We start from the raw sequence: 26,305 nt of genomic DNA, 5'->3' as shown, positions 1-26,305 counted from the left end.
TGACAGGTCAACATGCCTGGAAATCCTTTTCTGAATATTTGAGTTTTTTCCTTTGGGATTTTACTCTGAGTGGGGACTGAAAGCTGCCATTATTGCCCAGATGACTGGGTGCTGCTCACATCTGCCTGCTGGTGGGAGGATGGTGGCCTGGCTCCCAGGGGACTAATCCCCAGAACTCTGCTCCCTGAGGGATGACCTTGGTCAGTCACATGGAGCCTGATGCGGTTTCCAATGTACCGCTACAAGTACCAGAAAACGAGTTTTTGGTGAGAGACAACGCACCCCAAGTGAGAAGGTGATTCTTAGTGCTTTGACAACAATGCCATGTGATGCCCACAATGGGGTCTGAAGGACTTTGACTACCTGGACCTTCATCCAGGTGGTTTTACTTGGACTTCTCCAAAAACGGAATTCAGCTTGTGCCCAGAATTACTCAGAGACATCATGAGGCAGGAGAGGCAGGAAACAGGGTACGTTATCTTCAGTGTTACAGAGAGGTAGGTAGAGCCAAAACTAGCCCCAAAGTGCCCTCAAATCAGCTTGTGGTTTCTTATGAAAAAATAATACTGGAAATAACTTTCCAAATTCAGTTGAACCAAAGGAATGAGTAATGTTGTTGCCCTCTAGCGAAGCTCCCATCACCCGTACCTAGCTGCAGCTTTGCAGTCAAGACAGTTGCTAGCCCAGGAATGGCTTGGTTGCATTCCTGAGGTTTGTTTGTAACAAACAGATGCTTGGAATCCTGAGCCCATTCTCTAAGAGAAGCCACAGAAGTTCCCAGGACAGCCTACCAGGGCCTGGCTTACTCATACCAGAGCTGAAGCAAACTGTTCCTGGAGCTGCATAAGTTAATGTATAACCTTGTTTCAAATGGAAATCACAGGACTCTCTCTCCACCTGGAGTCTCCAGGAGCGCATCTCCAGCTGCCCTGGCATCGAGAGTGAAGATACATGGAGGAGAGCAAGGTTACTTTGTGGGGGAGAGGCCACATTCCTCCCAGCTCCCACTCACACGAGCCCCAGCACTCTGAGCCCTCGGGCCAAGCTGCCAGACAGCTTCAGACCATGGAGAACACCTTTGTGAGGGTTGACGTGAGCATCTCGGCTCTACAGGGGCCTCCACTGGCAGGGTGGGCGAGGGGCAGCGGGGCTGCCTTGGCCGGCTGGGTCCATTTGAAATGGTTTCTTCGAAGTTCCAGGCCAACGTGCATTTTGTTCCCATTTTAGTCTCTCCCAGGACATCAAAGCTAACTTTGATTGTACAGTTTATTAGCGGCTCGCTCCAATGCAGAATAAACACAACACATCCATCGTAATAAAAAGGCAAAGCCCACCGTTCCTGGCCACTGCTTGTAGGAGGCTCGCTCCTGGGCAGAGCTCACTTCTAAACTGTCGCTTTCAGCCAGGGCCTGGAGGCTAAGGAAGCCCAAGGCACGTGCTCCCGGCCCGAGCTGCTTCTCCAGAAGGCCCCTGGCCACAGGAAGGCAGACAGTCAGCAAATGTTTATTAAATGTGTGCCAGATACGGGGCTAAGCACCGAGGATACCAAGGAGAGCAGAAACATGGCCCTGCCCTCAAGAAGCTTCCGTTCTCCCACGTGTAAACACCCCTCTTAATACAAGCTATGCAGCGTGTGCCAGGGAAGGCACTGGTGGGGGCAGCGGCAGGCTCCGGAGCTCTGGGCGATGTGGCGGACTCTTTGTGTTTCAGGTTGTGGACTCAAGACTTGTCTCCGTCTTTGATGCCAGGGAGCTGGAGCTGGTCATCGCTGGCACTGCGGAGATAGACCTGAACGACTGGCGCAACAACACGGAGTACCGAGGGGGTAGGTGGCGGGGGGGGGGGGGGACGTGAAGGAGGTGACCGGGGAGCGAGGTGACCGGGGAGCGAGGTGATGGGGTGCTAAGTGACAGGGGACAGGGGCGACTGGGGATCCAGGTGACCCGGCAGCCGGGGCTGCCACCAGGCGTGGGCTGGAGCCAATCGTTAAATTACCAGTGTCCGGCATTTACACCTAGGGAATAGGCATCACCGGGGTGTGATTGATTGTCTAGACTCAAGAAAGTGATGGAGGGAATGTTAATAAAGAGGGCTAATCTAAGAGCAGGTTGTGAATGCATTTTTCCCCTTTTTTGTTAAATGCTTTCCAGCCCATCCCAGGCTAGCCCCCACAATGAGCTGTACAAAGAAGTTAAATAACTCTGACCTAAGGAGGCTACTTGGGCTCATAGAATTTGGCAGTCTGGGACCTGTGTTCAACTCCTGACTCTGCCAATTACTGCTTTGTGTGATCTTGGGCAGGTCCCTAACTTTCTGGTTCTGGACTCATTTCCTCATCTGGAAAATGAGGAATTTGAACTGAATAGTTAATTAGGCCCACAGTGATTAGAGCATAATGACTTGAAGTCAGGAAGTCCTGAGTTCAAATCCAGCTTCAAATAGTTACTTGCTATGTGACCCTGTGCAAGTCATTTAAATTCTATCTACCTGAGTTTCCTCAGTTGTGCATTAAGAATAATAATAATAACAATAACAGCACGTATCTCCCAGGATGATTATGAGGACCAAATGACATATCAGTAAAGCACTCTGAAAACCTTAAAGCGCTGTGTAAATGCTAGTGATGCTGATGTTGATGATAACTTCTAACACCTTTCCCAGTTCTAAACAGATGATCCTAATTACCTGGGATTCAACTCACAACCTTTCCCCTCCTGATTTTCTAGCTAGAATGTGCCTTGGAGAGGCTGCCCCCTCCCAAAGGGACATGCACATGCACACACCTCATTCATGCACTTAGGAGGGAAAGTGTTCTTTATTTGTTATCTGTTGAAAACTTTTACAGCTTCTCTGAAACCTTTGAAGCCACCACTAATCCCTGCTCACACTGGATAACTGGACAAAACCCATGGGCAGATGCACCATCTCTTATCCACTAGTGGGTTGGTGATGATCTTATGGGGACTTAACAGGTTGGACCTTAGACCAGATGGAGAGAGGTGTTCATAGTCCTTGAAGTGTGGCTAGCTCAGTACAGCCCATCTGAGCTGTTTGTGTTCCAGTGACATAGTGTATTATATCCTGGGTCACCGCTATGCTAAAGGTGGGCATCAAGGCTTTTCTTTTCTTTTTTTTTTTTGGAGGCAAAAAGAGTTAAAGGGACAGTCCTATGAGGCTTTATTTATGTGTTCTGTGTCAAACACAAAGCTTCTCTCTGTCTGTCTCTCTGTCTGTCTCTCTCTCCTTCCTCCCTCCCTTTTCTCTGTCTCTCTCTGTCTCTGTTTCTCTCTTCTTCTCTGTCTTTTTTCCTCTATGTCCCTCTTTGTTGCTCTCCATCTCTGTCTCTCTCACTCTCTGACCGTCTTCACCTCTCCTTCCAACTTTAGGTTACCATGATGGGCATATCGTAATCCGGTGGTTCTGGGCAGCAGTGGAGAGGTTTAACAATGAACAAAGGCTAAGATTACTTCAGTTTGTTACTGGAACCTCAAGTGTACCCTACGAGGGCTTCGCTGCTCTCCGTGGGAGCAATGGGCTCCGTCGCTTCTGTATTGAGAAATGGGGGAAAATAACCTCCCTTCCCAAGTAAGAAGGAATTCTGTAAGTGGTGGGCAAGCCAATAGTGGAAGGAAGGAAGGAAGGAAGGAAGGAAGGAAGGAAGGAAGGAAGGAAGGAAGGAAGGAAGGAAGGAAGGAAGGAAGGAAGGAAGGAAGAAGGAAGGAAGGAAAGGAAAGGAAGGAAGGAAGAAGGGAGGAGGAGGAGAGAGGAGAGGGTTCCTGAATGCCAGAATCCATGTCTATTCATCTTTGTCATTTCCTTGGATGCCCATTACCTTCCCTTGTGCCTCAATGGATATGGTCTCTGTGGTCTGGTTTGGAGGGTGGGGCAGCTGGGACAGGCAGATACCTCCCCTCCTCTACCAAGGCTGAGGGATAAAGGGGAAATCCCCAGCAGTGTCCCCTAAGGACTGTCTGAGCTGAGGAGGCTCAAGCACCAAGAAGTAATTGGGCCTTCCTCCAGCTGAGATGTTTGAGCATCATGGGAAGCTGTGCAGACCAAAGGGAATGTATTTACAGCCATACGAATGTCCAGTTGGTGAGGAGAAAGGCATTCCTTGACTTCCAGAGTCAAACAGAAATTGTTTGTAGGACCTACTCTCTGGAACTCCCCAGCTTCCTTGGGCGATTTTAACATAGATAACCAGGGGCTGACAGTTCTGGCTTGATTTGGAACTTCTGTTGTCAGGCACCTATGTGGAGGAAGTTCCTTCCACTTAGGCTGACTGCTAAGTATTCTGAAATCCATTGTCTTACAAAGTCGCCTGGGCCTGGAGGTGGAATGACTTGCCCAGGGTCACACAGCCAACTCTAATTGGTATTGACCACTCTATAATAACTATTAACAGGATCCATAGGGAATTAAAAGTTAAAGGAACAGTTGTTGTTAAGTCATTTTTCAGTTGTATCTGACTCTTCATGACCCCTTTTGGGGTTTTCTTGGCAAAGATACCAAAATGGTTTGCCATTTCCTTCTCCGGCTCATTTTACAGATGAGGAAACTGAGGCAGAGTTAAGTGATTTGCCTAGGATCACATAGATAGTAAGTATCTGAGATCACATTTGAACTCAGGTCTTTCTGACACCAAGCCCAGCATTCTATTCACTACACTACCTAGCTGCCTGAAAGAAACAGTAGATATAGTAAAATTTTTTTAAAAAATTAAAAAACAACCATGTCCAGAGCCATCAGAACAGCACTGAGCTTGTCAAGTAGCCTCAGGGAGTCCTTCCTGAAAATGACAGGTGTGCCCCAGCTGAGGTTTCTTCACTTGTCTACATCTGTGATTGCTTATGGGCTGTGCTCCAGGTAGGGCAGGCAGACAGAGGCTATTTAAAGTCCACAGGGTGAGGGCACTGTCCAACTTGATTCCAGGTTCTAAGTTTCTCTGCCTCAAACATATAAAATCCTTCGATGCTTCTCCAGATGGAACAGCTTGGATCCTCTGTGTCATGTGGCTGCAGGGGCTTATATCTATTCTTTAAATTTAATATTTTATTTTCCCCCAATTACATGTAAAAACAATTTTAGCATGCTGTTTTTTCAAATTTTGAGCTCCAAATTCTCTTCCTCCCTCCCTCCCCTCCCCCTGCAACAGGAAGGCAAGCAATTTAACACAGGTTATACATGTGCAGTCATGCAAAACATATTGCCAAGTAGGTCATGTTGTGAAAGAAAACACAGACAAAAAAAAAAAAAACAAACCAAGAAAAACAAAGTAAAGAAAAAATGTGCTTCACTCTGCTTCTGACTCCATCAGGCACTGTTTTTCATCATAAGTCCCTCAGATCGTTGTCTTCCTGAGAAGAGCTAAGTCATTTACAGTTCTTCAGTGAACAATATCACTTTTACTATGTGCAGCATCCTCCTGGTTCTAGTCACTTCACTTTGCATCAGTTCATGTGACTCTTGTCAGGTTTTTCAGAAACCATCTTGCTCATCATTTCTTATAGCACAATAGTATTATTCCATTACATTCATACGCTACGACTTGGGAAGTGAAGCTAGTGACCGTGCACAGCCCTTCCTCACTCAAATCAAATTCAATCGCAAGTCATGTCATCATCTCCCTGATGTCCTGGTCCTCTTTGAGAATGAACGACAAACTACAACCTGTAAGTAGTCCCGAGCTGCCTGAATGGTGACCCCGCTGGCCACTTCCATTTGGCCAACTCCTCCCTCCCCTCCCCTCCCCTCCTCTCCTCCTCTCCCCTCTCCTCAGGTATCATGCCCTTACCCAAGGGTGTTCTGCCCTAAGGAGGGTAAATTTTGATGGCCGAAAGCTTCCTACTTAACTTGGGGCTTACTGGCTAGATCTCTCTCTCCAAGACCAAGACTTAAACCCAATTCACTCTGGAGCTCACAGATTGGACAACAATGAGTCCCTGCCCAAGCACCACTTAATGTCTATTTTTTGGGCCCTCTGCGCTCAGGGTGAATGTAAATAGAAAATGTTTCTCTTTAGGCCAGCAACCCTGAGGGTCTTCCCCTCCTAGTTTTTTTGTTTTTGTTTTTGTTTTTGTTTATAAAGGGGCTATCTCTTGACTCTCTTTTTTTTCCCATGCGGCAATTAGGGTTCAGTGGCTTGCCCAGAGTCACACAGCTAGTGTTACGTGTCTGAGGCCATATTTGAACTCAGGTCCTCCTGACTCCAGAGCCAGGGCTCTATCCCCTACAGCCTTGACTCACTTCTTATAGAGGCCCATTCACTGAACGGGCATTGCCTCACTCAAAAGGAGAACCTTAGAAGACCTTAGGTTAAAAGGGCCAAGGTCTCCCATTGCATCCTGGGCCACCTCCAGTCATCCTGACGGCTATCTGGCCACTGCACCGAGACGGCTCTGGAGGAGAGAGTGCGGCTGGCGACCGTGCACAGCCGTGTCGTCACCTCCCTGATGTCGTGGTCCTCCAGAACAGAGGACGAGCCTCTATCACGCAGCCATTCGCCAGGCGATGGGCATGCCCTCAGCTCCCAGTCCTTTGCAGCCACAGGGAGCGCTGCTAGGAATGTTCTTGTGCGTGTTTGTCCTCTTCCTTTTTTTCCTCTCTTTGGGATAAAAAGCCTAGCAGTGGCACTGCTTAGTCCAAGGGTGTGCGTGTTTCCACAGCCACAGACTTACACCTGAGCAGCTGTTTGGGAAGATGAGAGCGCAGCATTATAGAGTCAGAGCCAGAAGGGACCTTAGAGGCCACCAGGTTCAACCTGAGGTCACTAGAGACAGCTGGGTCACAGCGCGCAAGGCGCTCAGCCTGAGTGTGAATCCAACCTCAGACAGTTACTGGCTGTGTGACCTTGAGCAAGTCACTCACCTCTCTCTGCCTCCATTTCCTCACCTGTACAGTGGGGGCAGTAATAGCGCTGACCTCCAGAGTTGTTGTGAGGATCAGATGAGATGACATTTGTCAAAGCGCTTGGCACAGAGCCTGGCATGTGGTAGGCACTTAATAAACACTCGTTCCTATCTTCCTTCCTGAATACCGTGTGACTGGGAAGCTCCTCCAATAGCGTCGATGACCCTCCCATCCTGGTCCTTAGGAGTCCCAAACCCAAAGCTCTTGGGGAAGAGATAGATCCACCACCCCTTAGGAGACTTCCAGTCACTGCACAGCCCTGGGGTCCCTTCCCCAAGGGGCATTCCTGCAGCTTAGTGAACCTCTAGGCTCCGGCCTGCCTCCTCCTTACAGTGATAATCTCCACCTGTGGTCTGTGGCCCCTCACTCCAGCCCCCAACATAGACCAACTGGGGCAAATCTTGGGGCTTCTCTCAAAGATCTCAGTAAGGCCCCTTTTGCTCTCACCCATTCGGTTCTTTCACCCATTTGGCTCTCATATAAAAAGTGCCTCAGATCCCCTGCAAGCACTCAGGTTAACAAAACAAGGATGAGAACAGGCTTTATTTGAGAATGGTCACTGCAAAGCATCCATCCCTGAGCCTATAATCAGTTAAAGAAATTCTTCTTTCTGCTCCTATGTGACTCCCTCTGTCTGACCTCACTTTTAAAGGTCAAGGCCAAGGGCAGAGTACAGGTCTGTGAAATAATCCCTAAACAAAGGCCTCATCAGTGGGAGGAAGCCAAGCAAAGGCAAAGGGAATGTATCCCTTTTCTGGAGAACTCCACCTTACAAAGGAACATGGGGCATGCCTGAGCACACTCATTACAAAGTAGTTTTATGTTCCCTGGTAATCTTGGTGAGATCTGGAGATCCTCCTTCCAGGAGGAGGCTGAGGTATGCTAGCAAACAGGAGCAATGAACAGAGCCCCCCAGGGAGTGACACAACCTGCCCCCATCCCAGACCAGGGTCTGTGTTATATTCTGAGCCAGTAAACAGAATGCCAGTCTGGGTCAAGCCAAGTTTAATGGGAAGAATAAAAGTAACAGTTTAGCAGAAGGAATAAGGACATTATGGAATATGCAATGGTGACAAGGATTCCAAGCCAGGAAGGCCAAACAGAGTGAACCAGGGAAACACTCTGGCCAGGAGAGCTGGGAATAGTGCTGAAATGATGAGGTTTTCATGCATCCTTGTCCCCACAGACAGCGTTGTTGGAGGGGGGGGGGGTGATGACCCCCATTAGACTGTGAACTCCTTGAGAGGAGAGAGGGTGGGAAGGAGAGAGGGAGGGAGGGGGGGAGAGAGAGGACAGAGGGGGGGGAGAGAGACAGAGAGACAGAGAGGAGAGGGAGAGGGGGAGAGAGAGAGGGGGAGAGAGAGAGAGAGAGAGAGAGAGAGAGAGGGAGGGAGAAAGAGGGAGAGAGAGGGAGAGATCTATACATACTTTTACTATGCTTTGTATTCCTAGCACTTAGCACAGAGCCTGGTACACAGTAGATACTTAATAAATGCTTATTGATTGATAATGGTTGTTTTGGGTCAGAGAAGACAGAATAATGTGCTCATTATTAATGTCTTTGAGTGTTGGGGTTTTTTTTAATATCTTATGAGGATTCATTGTAGCTTTGCTTCTTTTTGTATTTCTCTGGGAATTCTTTTTGTTGTTTCTCTAGGAATTCCAGAGGCACCCACCCTTGTATTCCAGGAACATGGTCTTGCCGTGTTCCCTGAAGTCCCATGTCAAAGACCATTTTGTAAAGCACTTAGCACAGTGCCTAGCACATAGTAGGTGCTTAATAAATGCTTGTTCTCTCCCTCTCTGCTATGTCACGTAACTGGTACCTATTGAGGCTGTGGTCTACTAAGACTCCCAGACTTCTTTCATATGAACTGTGTCTAGTGACAGAAACTCTATTCTATAGTTACATACAGTTGATTTTTAAAATCTTAAATGTAGGAGAGGATTCTAGGAAGATGGCCGAGTAGGTCAGAAAATTTCAAGCTCTGGAGATTTTTCCTCCACAAAAGAGATAAATAGTGCCTCAGGGCAAACATAGAGCAGTGAAAATAAATAAGAGTAGGGACAGAATGGGGGTCCTACTGGGACAATCAGAAAAGATCTGAAGAAAAATCCCAGGATGAGATTTCCTCCCAGTGAAGAATAAAACACCTGTAGGCTAGGGTCTGCTTTAAGTGACAAGCTGCTTAAAGAACAAGCAGCAGGCCCTGGGGTTAGCTGGTTTGGGAGGCTGCCACTGCCCCACCTTCCCAGGTACTTTCACCCGGGACAGTGAGGGGAGTTGGGCGTCTGAGCTGGGGAGGATCTAGGGAACCTCTGCTGACCAGAAACGCCAGACCCAGCTGTGCTGTGGAGATGAGACATAGTGGGAGAGCGGAAAGGAACCAGTACACGCCCATGAGTGCAGAAGCAGTGGGGCAGGGATGCCTCTGCTGCGGGCACTTACAGGAGGCTGGAGGTCCTGGTTTGAATTCAAGGTCAGCAGGGAGAACTGAAGAGGATCAGAGGCACCATCTCCCATCAGGATGAGATGTGATTATAAAAACTAAACTATTACAAAAAAAAATGCACAGTCAAAAGAGAAAGAATCCAACCACAGAGAGCTACTATGGGAATAGAGAAGATCAGAGTTCATCTTCAGAGGACACTGAAACAAAGAAATCCTCTTCTACCCCAAAGAGTAATGTCAAATGGTCACCTGCCCCAAAAGAACCCATTGAAGAACTTTAAAAAGACCTTAAAAATCAGATGAGAGAGATGTAGGAAAAACCAAAAAGAAAAATAAGAACAATCCAAGACAAACAAGAAGATTATGAAAAGAAAGTTGACCAATTAGAAAAGGAGATCCAGAATGTTAAGGAAGAAAATGACTCCTTGAAAATCAGGATTGGGCAAGGGGAAGCCAGCAAAGATGAGAGAAAAGAGAGAGAGAGAGAGAGAGAGAGAGAGAGAGAGAGAGAGAGAGAGAGAGAGAGAGAGAGGAATATGGATATAGATACAGATAGAAATATAGGTGTATAGATATAGATATATATCGAGAGAGAGAGAGAGAGAGAGAGAGAGAATGAAAAAAATTGAAGAAAATGTGAAACATCTCATAAGAAAAACAACTGATCTGGAGAACAGATGAAGAAGAGAAAATGTAAGAATAATGGGACTACCTAAAAGTTGTGATCAAAAAAAGAATCTTGATACAATACAGGAAATAATTAAATTAAAGAAAATTGTCCTGAAACATTAGAACAAGAGGAGAGAATAGAAACAGAAAAAAATCCACCGATCACCACCTGAAAGAAATCCTACAAGGCAAACTCACAGGAATATTATAATCAAATTCTGAAACCCCCAGCTCAAGGACAAAGTATTATGAACAACAAGAAAAAAACAATTTACATATGGTGGCACCACAATTAGAATCACATGAGACCTAGCAGTGTCTACACTAGAAGATCACAGGTCTTGGAACACCATATATCGAAGAGCAAAAGAACTGGGCTTTTGGCCAGAAATATCACACCCAGCAGAGCTAAGCATAATTCTGAATGAAAAAAAAATGGACATTGAGTGAATTGTCAGACTTTCAGGACTTTATTTTAAAAAAAATGAACTTAATAGAAGAGTTGACATACAAGAGCCAAGAGATATATAAGGTACATACCAATGACCAATTATAAGGGACTCAATAAGGATAGAATGTTTACCTTTTATGGATGGAAAATGTAAAACCTATGTCTAAGATTGTTATTAGTAATTAGGTAGCTTATAAGAAAGCTAGAGGCAGACCTGAGTATAATATGACTTCAAAAAGTAAAGTGTTCAAAAACAGCTAAAAGAGTAATTATCTTATAACAAATGAGGTGCGAGAGGAAAGATCAATACAGAGGAATTAGATGGGATTGGGGGTGCTGTTAGTTCTGGAAACCTACTTTCATCGGGAATGGGTTCGAAAGGGAAAAATGCATATACATTTAAAAGAATATGAAAGTCTTCTAAAATTTACAAAGAAATAAAACTCTAAGGGGAAAGGAGGGATTTTTAGAGGTGAGGGTAAAGGAATAGGTTAAAAGGGGGATATAGAAGGGGTTTTAGATTTAGGGGAATGGGAGGATAAGGGAGGGATTCTTGGGAAGATAAGGGAGGGGAGGGTGAGGGAATAAGTGAAAGGGGTGTACAAAAGGGTGTTCTGATTTATGGGAAGGGGAGGATGAGGAAGGGATTGCTGGAGGGAGGTAGGTGAAGTAATAGGAGGGCAAGGTAGTGGGTAGAAGTAAAGCAGAGGAGTTAGTAGAGAAAAAAAAAACCTTAAATGTAGCACTTTCCATTTATTGCTACTAGAGGGAGATTAGGTGCATCCATGAGGCAGCTAGTGGCTGGACTTAAAGCCACAAAACCTGAAACTGAATCCCACCTCTGACATTCAGAAGCTGTAGGAGAAGGTTCCTCTCTGTGACTCAGTTTTCTCATCTAAAAAATGAGGAGAGGTGGTAAGACCTGATGGTCTCCAAGGCCATCCAGCTCTAACTCTGTGATACTCTAACCCACTGAGATCTTTGGGGATTCCAATTCTGGCCACTGGTTGGTTTTTTTTTTTAGGAACAATAGTGTGAACCTTGAATATGAATCCTTCTGGTTTCCTTCTTAAGACTTCTCTGGGCCTCAAGTCCTTACCAAATAAAGGCATAAGGATTATTTGTATTTGCAGAATAGTTCAGGGATCTGGAATAGAGGTTTAAAACCGGTCAGTCTTTTTTGGGGGGCTGGTTTTCTGTAAGAATAAATCATTTAAAAGAATAGAGATAAAATGCATGATTGCAGACCATCTATTTCCTGCTTACCCTGCTCATTTCTTCAATCTCTTCCTGTGGAGAAGACTGGGTTGCTGGGTCTACAAGACCCTGGCCCTACAGGATTTTTCTTTTCAGCCTTGATTTTAGTGATCCCCGAACTGATTTGTCTCTGAAAGCAAACCTCTCATTACTTTTTTTTTCCTTCCCTTTCCCCATTCAGAGCACACACGTGTTTCAATCGCTTGGATCTTCCACCATACCCCTCCTACTCCATGTTGTACGAGAAACTACTGACCGCCGTTGAAGAGACCAGCACCTTTGGTCTGGAGTGAGGAGAGGGGAGTGCTCCTGCCCCGGCCACTGACATCACCCTCTCTAACCCCCTTTCCATAATTTGGGCATCTCATGATTTTGTTTCCAAACCAAATCAGGATTGACAAAAGCTGTGCATGAAGAACTGACTGCCTTCTTCTCCAACGTCCCCTTCAGGCTTCCATCCTCTCCAGGTTCTCAGTGGACTGCTAGCTCGTATGCAATATTTACAAACAACACTATCGAGGTCTGTGTGCGTCTCTCTGCATACTTCCATTACTAATGATGCAAATGCAAGTTATGCTACACTCGACCAAATGTTAATCAATGTTTACTTTCGTCCAGACTGATTAGAGACAAAATGCACCTTGAGCATTCCAAGCTTTCCTGTGCCCATCCCTTCTGACAGAGCCACCGTCTGTTTGTCCTAGGCCCTCCTATCCAGCTCGAGAGTGGGAGCTGGCCAACAGTTCTGTTTCCCTCTTCTTACTTTCCCCCTGCATACCCCATCCATCCAAGGGACAGCTCTTGGCAAACTGACATTTTTATACATTGAACTCGTGACCCACCTGTGTGGCATCCATCCCCTTCACTGGAACTGACCCAAACACATGGTGCAAATAAGACATTCTCAAACCAACAACAAATGTGTGATGCAATGCAAAGCATGCCCGTAGTGGTGATGCCTGTGGTTTGCTGGTGACCAACAGAACTTGCACTTCCCAGCAGGTTATTGGGAGGGGATCTGGAGAGGGAGGGCTGCTGGGATGCTGACTGTGTGAAAAGCACAAACGTGCACGTGCCCAAGAGGGAGATTCTCCTGCATAGCATAAAGGACCAGGCTCCACTCCCCATCCCAAAGGTTGGAGAGAATGCAATGAGGGGAAAGGGAAGATGAACATTTCACTCTTGTTTTCATACCTTCGGGTCTTGTCCACCAGTTTCTTGATTGTCCAGGGTCAGTGCTTCTTCCAAATTGAACAGTGTCTAGACAATCCCATTGTTTCCTCAACACCATGGATTGCTTCTCTAACAGGGCTAACTTTTCTATATTGTTTTGTTTTTGTTTGGGGGGATGGGGATTGGCATGGGTCTTCTTTTCTCATCAAGTGCAAATCTCCAGCTGCTCAGAGTTGAATCTCCCGAGGAGCAGAGCCCAGCGAGGCCAGTCTGTAGAGAATGGTGCTGACACTTAGGCATTGAGGGTAACATGGCCCCTCTCCGGAGCTAGGCATACGTTGTGATGTCCCTGAAGTCAAACCGCACTGTCTCGGTGGTGTGTGAAGTTCTACCAAAGTGAAGGGCCAGTTCCTTTCAACATTTCATCCACAGAGGTCAGGAAAGTTCATGTTCAGAAAATCATTGGTGAGGTCCAAAGTAAGCTGAGTTTCTTAATGACAGGGATTTCTGTGCAGTGATTGGTTTGGAAGCTTTTCGAACAATCCCAACTAGAGTGGTTGTTCACCAATCTTCTTGTTCCCCTTTACTCCATAGCTCCTGAAATGTGTCATAAATGAAAGTGTTTCCCTTCACTGGAAAAAGGCACAAGTGGCTACCACGCCAACCTGTCAAAATGCCAGGTTGTTGTTTTCTCACCTTCACTCTGACTCCCACCATTTTCTAATCCCAACTCTAACCCAAGGAAACAAATAGGAGACAAAGTCACTTGCAGCCAAGCAAGGGCTTAACCTGGCCATGGATGCCATCCTGGGTCTAAGTACCAAGTCCTTTGGGGCTCCTCTCCAAGCTCTAGAGGAACGTTGAAGAGGACAATTGCATGGGGTTACTGAACAATTCCCAGCCTACTTTGCTGCCATATTGACATTTCTCAATCAGAATGTACACATTATAGAAAATTTGTCATTATTCATCTAAATTCAGTATATTTTATAGAAGAAAAAAAAAGCCAAACTGTGTGATTGCAGAGAGAGTATTTCAGGTGGTCTGAGACTTCAGATACCAGGTATTTCAGCATCTGAACAGTCACAAACAAGCCCTGACGGGTTTCTGAACACATAGCTTTGCTTTGATTAAATCAGAACAGAGGTAACCAGGCCACTGTATGAGTGTTCTGGGGTTCAAGCTGTCTCAATGTAGGGGCTGTTTGGGCTTGGGGAAACACCACAATGGACATCTGTGAACCTTAGCAAAACTCAAAACTCATTCATCCACAAATCCATTCACTGATCATCCACTTTGTGCTGGGCACTGAGAGGGATACACACTGATATAAGACCATATCTGCCCTTCAGAGCCGCACAGACTGGCTGGCAAGACAAAGTATCAAAATGGATTCATCATGAGCCTCGACCTCCCCATAGAGAGAGAGAGTGAGGGGTTTGCTGAGGAGACCTTGAGCACAGATCTGCTCCAGCCCTTGGGTCTTGCCTTTCACCTGGACATGAGCTGCTGTACGGCATCTCAGGCCCACTCAGACCACATGACACAGAAAGCAAACGTGACGTTCATTAATTATTCTCACTGGCAGCTTCTCCATGGACAAAGACTCCCTTCTACCTAGGCTCACAGATTCAGAGCTGGAAGGTACATGAAGGTACACCGAGTGCACATTTCCATGTTACAGGTAAGAAAACTGAAGCCCAGAGAGCTGGTGACTTCCCTGAGATCCCATAGATAGGAAGAGGCGGGGGTGGGATTGAACCCAATGCCTCCCTCCCTCTTGCCGCTCGGTGTGCACAGACTAAGGGACTCAGGGAATGCCCCCAACATCCTCCCCTGTGATGTGAAGAGGATGCTCAAGAAAATGCTGTGGAGAAAGGAGGAGTAAGAGGAGGGGTCCCCCTGTGCCTCCTCCCCAGGACCCTTGTTTAGCTGACAACATGATCCTGGGGCCAGAAGGAGAAAGAAGCAAGGCCAGGGCAGAGGACACCCCTGAACTGAATCATTGGCCATTCTTCAGTTTGTCCCCAGGAACAAATCTGATTCAGCCACCCACAAGGTTAGGTGTCTTCTAATCAAAGTGAAGAGACCAACAGATTGGTCTTAGTTTGGCCAAAGACCTCAAGCTCACAGATTCAAAGCTAGGAGACACTTGAAGGTCATCTTATGCAGTCCACTTACTTTAGGGATGAGGAAACCAAGGTCCAGAGAAGGAGCAGGCCTTGCCAAGACCACCCAGGGAAAGCAGGATTAGGACCACAGCCTGGGTCTCCTCATTCCAAAGCCAGTGTTCTTTCCAGCATAGCATGCCACCTCCCTCATCAGCAAGAGACTTCTCCTTAGTAAAGAGAAGTGGGAAAGAAAGTGAAGAAAGGAAGAAATAAATAAAAAACTACCCCCTCCCACCTCAAGAATACCAGGGGTTTATTTAAATTTGTACTTTATCATTGGTTTGAAATAAGTATGTGTGACTGAAGGAAGCCTAGATTTTGGTGTTGACTTCCTCTTCTCTAGTTGAACTGCTGGACCAACCAAGCACCATCGGAATCTGGAATGGAGCCAAAGGGGTCTAGGAATTCTAGGTCTCCCATGGGGCCACCAGTCCCTTCCTCTTTCCTCACAGTCTCAGGGATGATGTGCAAGCCCAGCTAGGTACTGAAGGCACCTCCTTGCCCAAGTTAGCCCCAGCTAAGGGGCCCTGCCCAAAGTGTGCCCTCCTTCATGACAAAGTTAAAAAGCCCAGATTTTTTTTTGGGGGGGTGCTGTGTCCATTTCTGGCTGCCCTGAAGTAAACTACCCTAGAACTGAAACCGGACCAAGGAAAAAGAGCCTTTTCCTTTCCTGACTCCCTTTCCCAGGTGTTTATTTAATCAGCTTCTCTTGTCTAAAACCAAGCCCCAAATTAAATTATTTTGCAATATTAACATGTAGGATTCAATGTCACACTCAGAATGACCCTCCCCCCGGCCCCGCTTGTTTTGGAGGTTGCTTTTCCCCTACACATGAGGAGCTCTCACCTGGCCTGGCCACATGTGTCCTAACAGGCAGGCTTCAAGCCCCTGGTCTTTCTAACTGCAAAGCCAGCCCTCTCCCCACCAACACCACATAAATATTAACATAAATTAACGGTCAAGTGGATATCACCAAAAGGTGGTTTTGAAATACAGAGGAGATGCCCGTGCCAAACTGGAGAATGATTTCTGAAAGAACAAGAGAAATCAATTCAAACTCATAGGGTGTATCTTTAGCAAAAGACAGTGTGGGATGGTAGCAAGGACACAAGAGTCTGGAGTCAAAAAACCTGAGTTCAAATCCCAGCTTTGTTATGTAAGACTTCTATGACCTTGGGTGAGTCAATCACTCTCTCTAGGCCTCAGTTTCCTCATCTGTAAAATTCTTAAGACATTGAGCAAAATCATTTTGGAGATCCTTTCCATTCTAAATCAATGAGTTTGCAAAGTCATCCTTTGTCCTGAGTTCATATGTCGGATATTGTTGGGGGATGAAGTGGAGATTGATGGAGATGCAGAACTGAATTATATTTTTGCAGATACAAAATCGCTAAAATAAAGAAGTCTTGGTCATTCTTTCCAGTGTGAACTTTCACCCTTTCCCTATAACACATCAATAACCAGTCCCCATTTCCAGGCAAGATAAAACACTTTCAGAAGCAAACAAATAGACCTTTCTATAACAAACATGCTCCTTAATTTGGACAATTTCCGACCTTGGAGTTTTTGAGATTGATTGCAATACTGTGTCAAAAAAAATCTGAGACCAATTTTCCAGTCATTATAAGGTCCTAAAGAGAAATTGTTATTTTCTTGTTAGTGAGTCCCACAGTCCCTTTGTTTCCGTAGAAAAATAGGCACGTGTAGATAGTGTATAGGTAGACTAGCTAGTATGCCGTTAGCCTAATTCCCTGCAGCTTCCAATTTACCTAAAAGAAATGTCGACTCTGGTTTTGTAAGAAAGAAAGAAAGAAAGAAAGAAAGAAAGAGAGAGAGAGAGAGAGAGAGAGAGAGAGAGAGAGAGAGAGAGAGAGGAGAGAGAGAAAGAAAGAAGAAAGAAAGAAAGAAAGAAAGAAAGAAAAAGAAAGAAAGAAAGAAAGAAAGAAAGAAAGAAAGAAAGAAAGAAAAAGAAAAAAAGACTTCCTACTAGTCAATGGCAGGAAAGGTCCTTATTCTGGGGCTGATTTTGCTGATACTCAGTCTTTGCCTTCTATTCACTCATATCACCGTAAAGGAATGTCAATAAAACCTCTTTGTTATGGCACCTGGTGTAGACTCCTGATTGTGAACCGAAAGGTTTCCAACATGGTGGCCTTTGGGTAGTTTGGATGAATGAAAGGAGGGGCCCATGGGTCGATGGAGGCTTTTCCTGAGGCTGTCAGCATTCCCAAAGCTGGTCCATGGGTCCATTGCTTCAGCTACGTCCTCCTCTTGCCACTTGCAAATAGGGACTCTCTCATCACTTGTCTGTTGGTAGCTGCATTAGGGTAAGAAGCCACCTTGCCTCCCCACTCACCCACTCACCATGGTGTTCATGCCTATTTGTGCTGATTGAATTACCCTTCTCCCCCTCACCTCAGTGGCTGGCAAGAGATCAATGCTAGTGCTCACGTGTGTGAGCTCACATACTTCCTACTACCGCAGAAATCAATAAAACAAGCGATTAGCTAAATGCCTATGTTGTGCCTGTTCTAGGTGCTGAGTCAAAATGAAATCTATTCCCTGCCCTCAAGAAGCTTCCCTTGAGGGAATGGACTTTCCCCTTCTTGTATCCCCAGAATTTAACACAGTGCCTGGCACATAGCAGTGAGTAGTTAGTAATTGATGACTGACTAACAGACTTCTACTAGTGTACTTATATGAGTATATGAGGATACAAAATAAATACAGGGTCATTTTGAGTGGAAAAGGTATGATATGTAAGCTGCCTTTGGAAAGAAACAAGAGGGTCTAAAACACTGAGATGGGGAAGGAGGGAATTCCAGGCATGAGGGTAGCCAGTGCAAAAGACTGGAGAAAAGAGATTGAATCCTTAGGTCCGCTTGGGCCACAGAATTCAGGAAGAGGACTTGGGTGTTTACCCAGGGCTGGACAGGTGGTCAGTGGGGGCTAGCTTGTGGTTAATGGCAAATGGAGAACAAAAGGGTCCTTACCTTAACACCATGTTTATGAGACTACTGACAACCGGTCAGCTTTACAGATGGTCTGGCGTTCTTTGTCAAGTGGTCAAAAGAGGTGAACCAAGAAACTCATGGAAATCCTGGTGTGGCAGAAATAGGAAATATGCCTAATGTTTCCTGGCAGCCATTATCCTTCTAGGCTCCCAGAATTTGGGGTGTGGGCAGGGGAAGGTGGTGGAGAGGAAAAAGCACTGAGAGATGGGTCTCTTAGGAGATAGTCCTTAACCCCAATCATTCTGAAGCAATCCTAGAGAATTGGCCTAGACAGACATTCAGATGAGATCCTGGAAACACCAAATCTGATGACATCACACAATGAAACATCCAGGAAAAGCCCCCAAAGTGAAAGTATAAACACAGGCCGTTCTATGTAACTGCTTTGAGAAATAGATCTGTAGGTTCCAAAGAGGCTCAAGAAGGCCTGAGACTGTTAGCCACCCAAGAGTGAGGGGAGAAACAGGGAAGGCCAGAGGCCAGGCACAGCTTAGAAACTGAGCACCAGCCTCCAGAATTGTGGCCATCATGGAGTCTGCAGAGATTTAGTCCCACTTCTTCCACGAATACACGTGTGACCTCTCACAAGCCACTTCCTGTCTCCAAGCATCACTGTCCTCATGTGTAAAATAAGGATTTGGAGTAAATTATGTCTAAGTACCTTCCAGAGCTGCCTTTTCTTCCCACCTGAGGCCTGCCTGCCCTGCAGATGGGAGTTCTCCATTGCATACTCTAGCCTGTAATCAATCCCACTCTCTCTTACTGAATGGGACCTTGGTCAGAGCTGGGGCTTCGTTCTGATTTCTTCTTTGCCAGGTTGATGTAGACCTACACTGGCTTAAAGAATCTAGTCTATGGCTATCCCTTCTTATCCCGAAGGCACAGGGCTGATGATAGCATTACAGGTACATGGATGGAGGACCAGGTAAGGTACAGCTTGGCTTAGGTTATCTCCCACCCTCCACCCCCTCCCAAAAATAAAGAAGTAGTGGAAAGTGGGTTCACTGTTATACATGGCTGCAGCTAGAAGACATGAAAAGGGAAGAGATAACCATGTAGAATTACAGAATTTCAAAACAGGAAGGGAATGAGGCAGCAAGCTGGTCCAGCCTCTGCTTGGAGAGCTCCAGTGAAGGGAAACCTATCCATTCCCTTCAGAGGCAACCCATTCCACTTTGGGGTGGCCCCAATCCTAGGAGGCCTTTCCTGACCTAAAACCTAAATTTGCTGCCTCACAGCATCCACCTGTTTGTCCCAGGTCTGTTCTTTAGAGCCAAGAAGAAAAATCTAATCCCTGTTTCATGACAGCCCTTCATAATTTGGACCCTTCTATGGGACCCTGGGCCCCAAGTGGGCCCTCTTCTCTTCAGCAGCTCAATCATCCAAAGCTCCTTCACCTGTTGCTCATACAGCCTACATTCTAGGACTTTCTGAAGGGCCATTGGACTACTGAGGGTCTACAATGTGTTTGAGGTTGTTCTGATGGAGCAAGGGTCTTTAACCTGAAGTCCACATTTTGATAAACATATTTTAATATAATTGATTTCTTTTGGAATTCTCTGTATTTTATTTTATACATTTAAAAACTTGATTCTGAGAAGGGGTCCATAGACTTCACCAGATGGTCAAAGTGGTCCAGGAAAAACAAACAAACAAAAAAAAAAGATGAAGAATTCCTGAGCTAGGCCCTACAGAGAAAAAGCAGATTACTATACTCCATCAAAGGCTGATGAAAATCCAAAGGTAGCACCAGGAAATACGTCACTAAAGACTGGTCAGAGGAAGAATTAATTCATCCGCTGACAGTCTATTAAATGGTGGCTGGTCCAGAAAAGCTGATGATGTGGGGTGTCACACCTGGTAGAAGATGCAGCAGCTTCCAACTGGTGGTCTTTCTTGGATGTAGTCCTCTCACTGACAAGATGCGATCTCATCAAAGGATGGAGAAGAACCATTTCCCTTGACCTCTGGCATAATGACAGTAAGGGCCACCACTTGCTATATGGAGAAGGGACTCCACTGACACAGCTCATACAAGGGCCCCCTGGCTGCTTCTGCCTCTTTCATATGTTTTGTCGTTAGTGTAATACTTTATGCATGTGAAAGACATAGAGAAATTGCTATGTTGACATTTCCCACCAGCAAGGCCACCATGATGGAGTCCTCCAAAGTGGCAGTGGCTGATGTCAGGGAGGATTATGGCGGCATCAGACTGTTTAAACACTTCCAGGACAGAGCCAACTGGAAAGACCATCCAGGCTGGTTGGCTGTATGATAGAATGTTAACTGAGGTGAATATGGAATGGCTGGCTAAGTAGCAGAATTACAAAGCTGAGTTAAGCCTTAATGAGGCTTATCTCACATCCTTCAGTAACAGTGGCTAGAAGTCAGCTAGCAGATTCTGTTTTAATCATTCCGTAATGCACTCTATGATCTTCTTATGAATAGCATTAAATTAGTCCATTCATGATTTATGTTTGTATTTGGGGTACTTTTTTATTTACTCACTTTCTAAGAAACCTGTTGGATTTCCAACACCATAAATGTGCCTATAATTAGCAACTTTCCCAGGATACTAAGCCATTCGAAAATTGGGAGCTTACTCCCCCTATTGAAAAAAAAAAAGGTCAGGTTTTTCTAGAGCAATGAACCACGTCAGCTGGGTAAAGGCCAAGGACTACTGCAGGTCCCTAACCCTAGGGCCTTAGAAGTTGCTTCTAACCAACCTCCAAGATGTTGCTCCCTTCCTAGGTGTGCGCCCAGGACAAACTCCTGAGACTCATCAAAACTGAAGATTCGGGATCATTTTGGTGATTCCTCCAGAGACAAATGATGCAGCAATGAAAAGGAACCCAAAAAGCATCTCTAAGAATAATGAAGTTCTGAGCAAGAAACTAAAGAGAGTGAATGCATAGACATCTAAGATTAGAAATGTCATCAATGGAAAGGAGGAGTTTAAGAGGAGAAACTTGAATATGGGAAGTTGAGAAATGGCGAAAGAATGGTATTTGTTCTGCTGTGCACATGACATGCTTTTTTTTTCTTCTTATTTTGTATTTAAGTTTCAATATTTAAGTTTATATTTCTTTTTTTTTTCTTATTGTATATTTAGGTCTCAGCAATTAAAAAAGCAAAAAAGAATAGTATTTGGATCCCTAAGCCAGGGCAGACATTTGGTCAGAATGGAGAGCATCTAGTGAAGGTTAGGAAGATTATATTGAAGACTTGTGGATCTTAGACAGCTTTACACTAAAAATGAATAGCGGAAGAGAAAACCATTCACATACCCCCATCAAGCCAGAGAGCACAGAGAGAGATGGGCAAGATGCAGGAAGAACACTGGAGAGAAGCCTACTAATTTACTGGAGACAGCGTTCAAGACAGGAGACAGTGATAATGCTTATGGCCTCAGACGTCTTTGAGCAGTGAACAGCAAAAGCAGAATGGAAGATCTGAGCGTCCTAGAGATGCCAACGTAAGGAAAGAAATGCACTGTGAGAGGTATTGGGGAAATTCGGTACATGACTAGAATATGGCTAGAATAGGACAATGGAAGGAAATACTTTATTCAAAAGAAATAATTAGAGGTCAAAGGAAGCTATGGAGTCAAACGGTACATTGAGAAAATATGTTCCCATGAGGAACTCTAGGAACCAGGGTGGGGGAAGTGTAGAAGGTGAGGACTGATGAAGAAAGAAAATACACTATGTGGTAGGCGCTTACAACGGACTGCTCAGTAGATGGAAGAAGTGATGCTGAAAATAGCTGACAAATCACTCATATACATCAGCTCTTTGGAGCCTCACAAACCCTGTGAGGCAGGTACCCCAGGTGCTACTTTTCTCCTTATAAAGATCTGAACCCAGGTGATCTTGACTCAAGCCCAGTGAAGTGCCGGACTAGAACCGAGAATGCTCAAATTTCGCCTCTGACACTTATCCTATCTATGCAAGTCACCTCTCTGAGCTTCAACTTCTTCATCTATAAAATGGAGAGAATTAGAGCCCCTCCCTCATTGGGGTTTTGCAAGGCTCAAATGAGTATAAAGCACTCCGCAGTTGTTATTGTTATGATGATGATGATGTCAGTTATTATTACTGTCTCCTCCGTCAGGCTGAGCTGTTTGTCCCATACATCTACTTTTAGCACTATAGAAAAGTGAGCTTTTATTATTACCTCACCCTTCTATTCTGGTGCCACTGAGAGGAGGGTTTATAAAAATTGTGCATAAAGACACATTGGACCTCAGTCTTTCTAACTCCTAAGCATCTGCTCAGTGGGGCAGCTAAGGATACAGTGATTGCCTTCTTCACTTTGAGTTCTGTATGAATGGATGAATGAGTGAATGAATTGACAAAAAGCATTTACTACGTGCTTACTCTGTGCCAAGAACTGGAGATCCAAAAAGAAAGTAAGACAGTCCCTGCCCTCACGGAGCTCACATTCTGATGGAGGAGACAATGCATATGGGAGAGTTTAGCTGCAAGTCAGATGGAAAAATCCCATGGTCATTAGGGGGGCCATGTTTTCATCTTCCCAGGTTTCTTGGGCTCCCTGTCCATCAGCAGCAGTTGAGGGCAGTTTGACAGTGTTGGCACCAGAGATAACGGGCCTCTTTTCCACAAGGACTGTGTTGTGCAGCCTTCAATGATGGCTTCAAACACCTAGCTAAGGGCGGCAGCAAAGAGGTAGAGCAACCAATTAATGAATTAATAAGTATGTATTATACACCTACTATGTGCTGTCACAGGGCCACCAAATCAATCTTCCCACAGCTGACCATGTCAATGCCTTGCTTGAGAAGTCAGAGTTGTCCCCACTTACATTCAGGACGTAGCACAAGCATCTCCACTGTTAGCCTTGAGTTTTTAGGTTGAAGAAAGAGGAGTGAGAGGGTGACAGAGACACCTTAGGAGACATGATTTGGAAGAGGCACTTTGAGATGCATCCCAAAGCACCAAGCAGAGAAGAAGGGAGGAGAACAGAGCAGCGCTGAGTGGCCAGCTGAGCCCGGAGAGTGTCAGTGTGGAGCAGACCCAGTCAGCGTGGTCGGAGGACTTTGCCCCACACCCCCAGCACCATGTTTAGCATGGCATGAGCAGCTATATGGGTCAGAAGTCTGGGGTAGCGACCAGTGTCGAGCGGATCTGGCAATCCATGAGATCAAAGCAACCAGTGGAGGAATGCAAGGCTAGAGCAGGGACGATGTGCTGGCACTCGAGTGGAAGCCCCATGGATAGCCCAGACAAAACCGGGGGAGAGATAGAAGCCCCGGGGCGGGGTTGTCAGAGTCCTGAAACCTAGAGGTCAAACAGGACTATTCCAGGAGAACAGGAGAGCCATTCGATGGCTATTCCTGTGGGGCCAGAGGCAGAGGTCCTGAGAGCTGAGAAAAGTGAGGGCTGGTCCCTTCCCCTCCCCCTACCCCACAACCGCCTCGTGCTGATTTTTTCCTTTATAAGCTCCTTGAAGACAGGGCCTGTTTCACTGTACATATGTATACACTGCCTCTGTGTCCTCAGCGTCTAGAACATTTCCTGGCACATAGTAGGGCCATACTAAAGGCTTGAAGGATGGATTGGAGGCCAAGGTATCTAAAAGGAAATCTTGTACAGGTGAAGACCGAAATCCTCAATGATAAGGGCGGGAGTTGGGATGAAGAGGAAGACCATGGACCTGGTGCTGAATTGCTTACGAAAGAAAGAACAGTGTTCTGGGGTCAGCACATGACATTGATATCTAGATGGGCCAGCGCAGATGGATGGGATGAGCCTCCAAAGAGGAGGAAGGGCTCCCAGGTGAGGATGGAACAGGGTGGGCTCAAATCGGTCGATGATGCAGCCTAACCAGTCAGTCCAGTGATTTATTGAACAATATTAAGTAATGACTCAGATTCTCAGATCAAAAGAATAGCTCCCAGACCCACCACGACCTCGACCTGAAAATTCTAAGCTCCTTGAATCTGAGCCAAGCTTCACAACCAAACCTTAGATAAGTCAGCATTGACTTTCTTTTTCCTGATCTGTGTGTTGGGGGTGCTGTTTCTTTCCACAGCAGTTGACCGCTAACATCCAGCGTCTTGGGGTGGGAGATGTGTGTGTGGGAAAGCCCAGCAGGGACATGTTGGGCCTGCCTCGTCTCCCCACTTCGGGCTCCCAACGTGGCATCCCGAGAGCTCCGCAGGGGAACGGAATGCTCTTGCCAGAGGTTGATTGGTTAATTATCCTCTAGTCATCTAAATGGTAAATGGGGGAGTCAGACATTATGAAGTAATTACATGTCTAGTCCTGGCACTACACAGATAAAAACTAGGCTGTCTTTCTAAATTGGTGGCAAGCTACAAAGTGGAAGTCAAGATGAAAGCATCGGCTGCCCTGAGAAATGGCAACTTTGCCTTCATCCTCCCTGGGGTAGACAGTGGGGGAGAGGAACACATCCCAGTCATCTGAGATGGGCTGGAATAGCCTGGTCTGGCTCTCCCACGGCTGCTCCATCAGTGGCCTCGACGTTTCTAAAGTGCCATCTGTCCTTCCCCAGTCCCACAGCACAGGTCTATGGTGGGATAATGAAGGGAGAGCTGGAAGTTGCCTGAGGTTTACCAGATGAAGAGAATGAAGCACAGAGGGGTTCACTGACTTGCCCAAGGTCACACAGGAGGGTGAGTGCCAGAGAGCTAGGGCCTGACTTTTAAACAGACAATATATGATTGTTGCAAGTTCACTCCTCATCTCTCTCCCCGCATCCTTGTTGATCCAGAGCAAGAGACACACTCAGTTTCCTCATCTGTAGAAGGAGGGGGTTGGGCCAGTTGACCTCTGTGATCCCTTCCAGCCTAGATTCAAGATCCCATACTCCTTTGGGGCAGGAATTGCAAGTGTGTAGAATCTTGTTTGAGACAAATACAGCGGCACTCAGCAAAATTTACAAAATAGTCCTACCTTTGGACCCTAGCTTTCTCCTATTTGAAATGTACCCTGAAAGTGTTACCAGACATTTAAAAAAGAAAAAAAGCAGACTAAACAGATGGAGTCGACAGCCATTATGGCAAAAGGTCATGAAAACAAATGAACCTTTGGTTTCCTGAGGAAGCCTTGGAGTGACTGAGAAGCTGTCACAAAGCTGGACGTGTTGAAACTCATGGAATCCGGGCACTTACTAAACAAGGGGAGTTGTTTGTATTCAGGGTCAAAGTGAAGACTATTTGTTTAATGTCCAGATAAGCTAAGTGAAGAGCAGGAGGCATAAGGCACCATGTCAGAATGGCCCTCGAGGGGCAGGATCAATTGCTTTTCAATAGAGGAGCATACATAGAGAAAGAGACAGAACCCATATCCATGGCCTCAGACCTTGGAGGACACCCAGAAGTGGGTTCATAAACAGCGGGAGCTCCAGGCCGCACACAAAGAGAAGATTATGACTTTACAGACAATCCTAAGACAGGAGGGGTTATGACTCATGCTTGGCATGAGGAAATGGCAGGGCGCCCTGTGTGGAAGGGTAAATGAGGCAGGATCTGGGCATCTTCTGTGAAAAGGATGCTTTTCCTCTCCTAGGACCCCTCTCCCCTGTGCCCCAAACACACTGAGGGGTCTAACCCACAACCGAGACACATTCATTGTCACATACCCAGAACCCAGACCTCACTAGTATTGCCAAGTCAACAGGTACTTATTTTGGCCTGGGAACTGGGCTAAGTCAAACTCACTCAGTTGTTGTCATCAAAGGAGTATGTGGACACTCCTAGGATGGTTGGGAATTCATGGACATGGCTGCCCCTGCAGGCAACTCCCTGCCCCCACCACTGTCCACCACAGACTACCTGGAATCTCCCAGGAGCTCCTATTTTGCTCTCTTTTTTCCTAGGGGTGAGTGGAAATGAGAGGGACCCCTCCATAGGGCACCCAAAGAGGAAACTGGCCAGACAGGCCTTGTTTCATTCTATTCAAATATAACATTCTAATAGGATATTCTGATAAAAATATTATTCTGGCTAATAGTTTCTGCTCATTGAACGCTTTGCTACCCAGAAGCCTTATCTCTCACCTCCCTCTGGGTCTGCCTCTGCTCAGCTGGTTTCCTGACATTTTCCTACTTTGCTCTCCTTGGCCATTTCCCTAAGGAGAATGGCTCCCAAGTCCATCTCTTCCCTGACCCAATCTGCAGTCACTCCAATATTTCTTTCCAGTCTTTTAAGTGCTTCTTCTGAAAG

The 26,305-nt window shown here is 46.0% G+C and overlaps 1 protein-coding gene across 5 annotated transcripts in view; it reads left to right on the top strand.

The window, feature by feature from the left end:
• HECW1 (HECT, C2 and WW domain containing E3 ubiquitin protein ligase 1) overlaps nucleotides 1–16,498 on the top strand; it is a 317,358-nt gene extending 300,860 nt beyond the window's left edge. For all 5 annotated transcript variants that reach the window (XM_078152039.1, XM_020964420.2, XM_020964419.2 and 2 more), the window contains 3 exons: nucleotides 1,711–1,825; nucleotides 3,387–3,585; nucleotides 11,920–16,498. In XM_078152039.1, the coding sequence (XP_078008165.1) occupies nucleotides 1,711–1,825; nucleotides 3,387–3,585; nucleotides 11,920–12,031 (426 nt within the window). In that variant the 3' untranslated portion in view covers nucleotides 12,032–16,498. The remainder of the gene's footprint in view (nucleotides 1–1,710; nucleotides 1,826–3,386; nucleotides 3,586–11,919) is intronic.
• Nucleotides 16,499–26,305: the final 9,807 nt, after the last annotated feature.

This window comes from Phascolarctos cinereus, unplaced genomic scaffold, assembly GCF_003287225.1.
Source record: "Phascolarctos cinereus isolate Bilbo 61053 unplaced genomic scaffold, phaCin_HiC Scaffold_4;HRSCAF=312, whole genome shotgun sequence".
In the NCBI taxonomy this organism is placed as follows: domain Eukaryota; kingdom Metazoa; phylum Chordata; class Mammalia; order Diprotodontia; family Phascolarctidae; genus Phascolarctos; species Phascolarctos cinereus.
The sequence above is the reverse complement of the archived record's forward strand: the minus strand, read 5'-3'. Positions and strand labels throughout refer to the sequence as shown.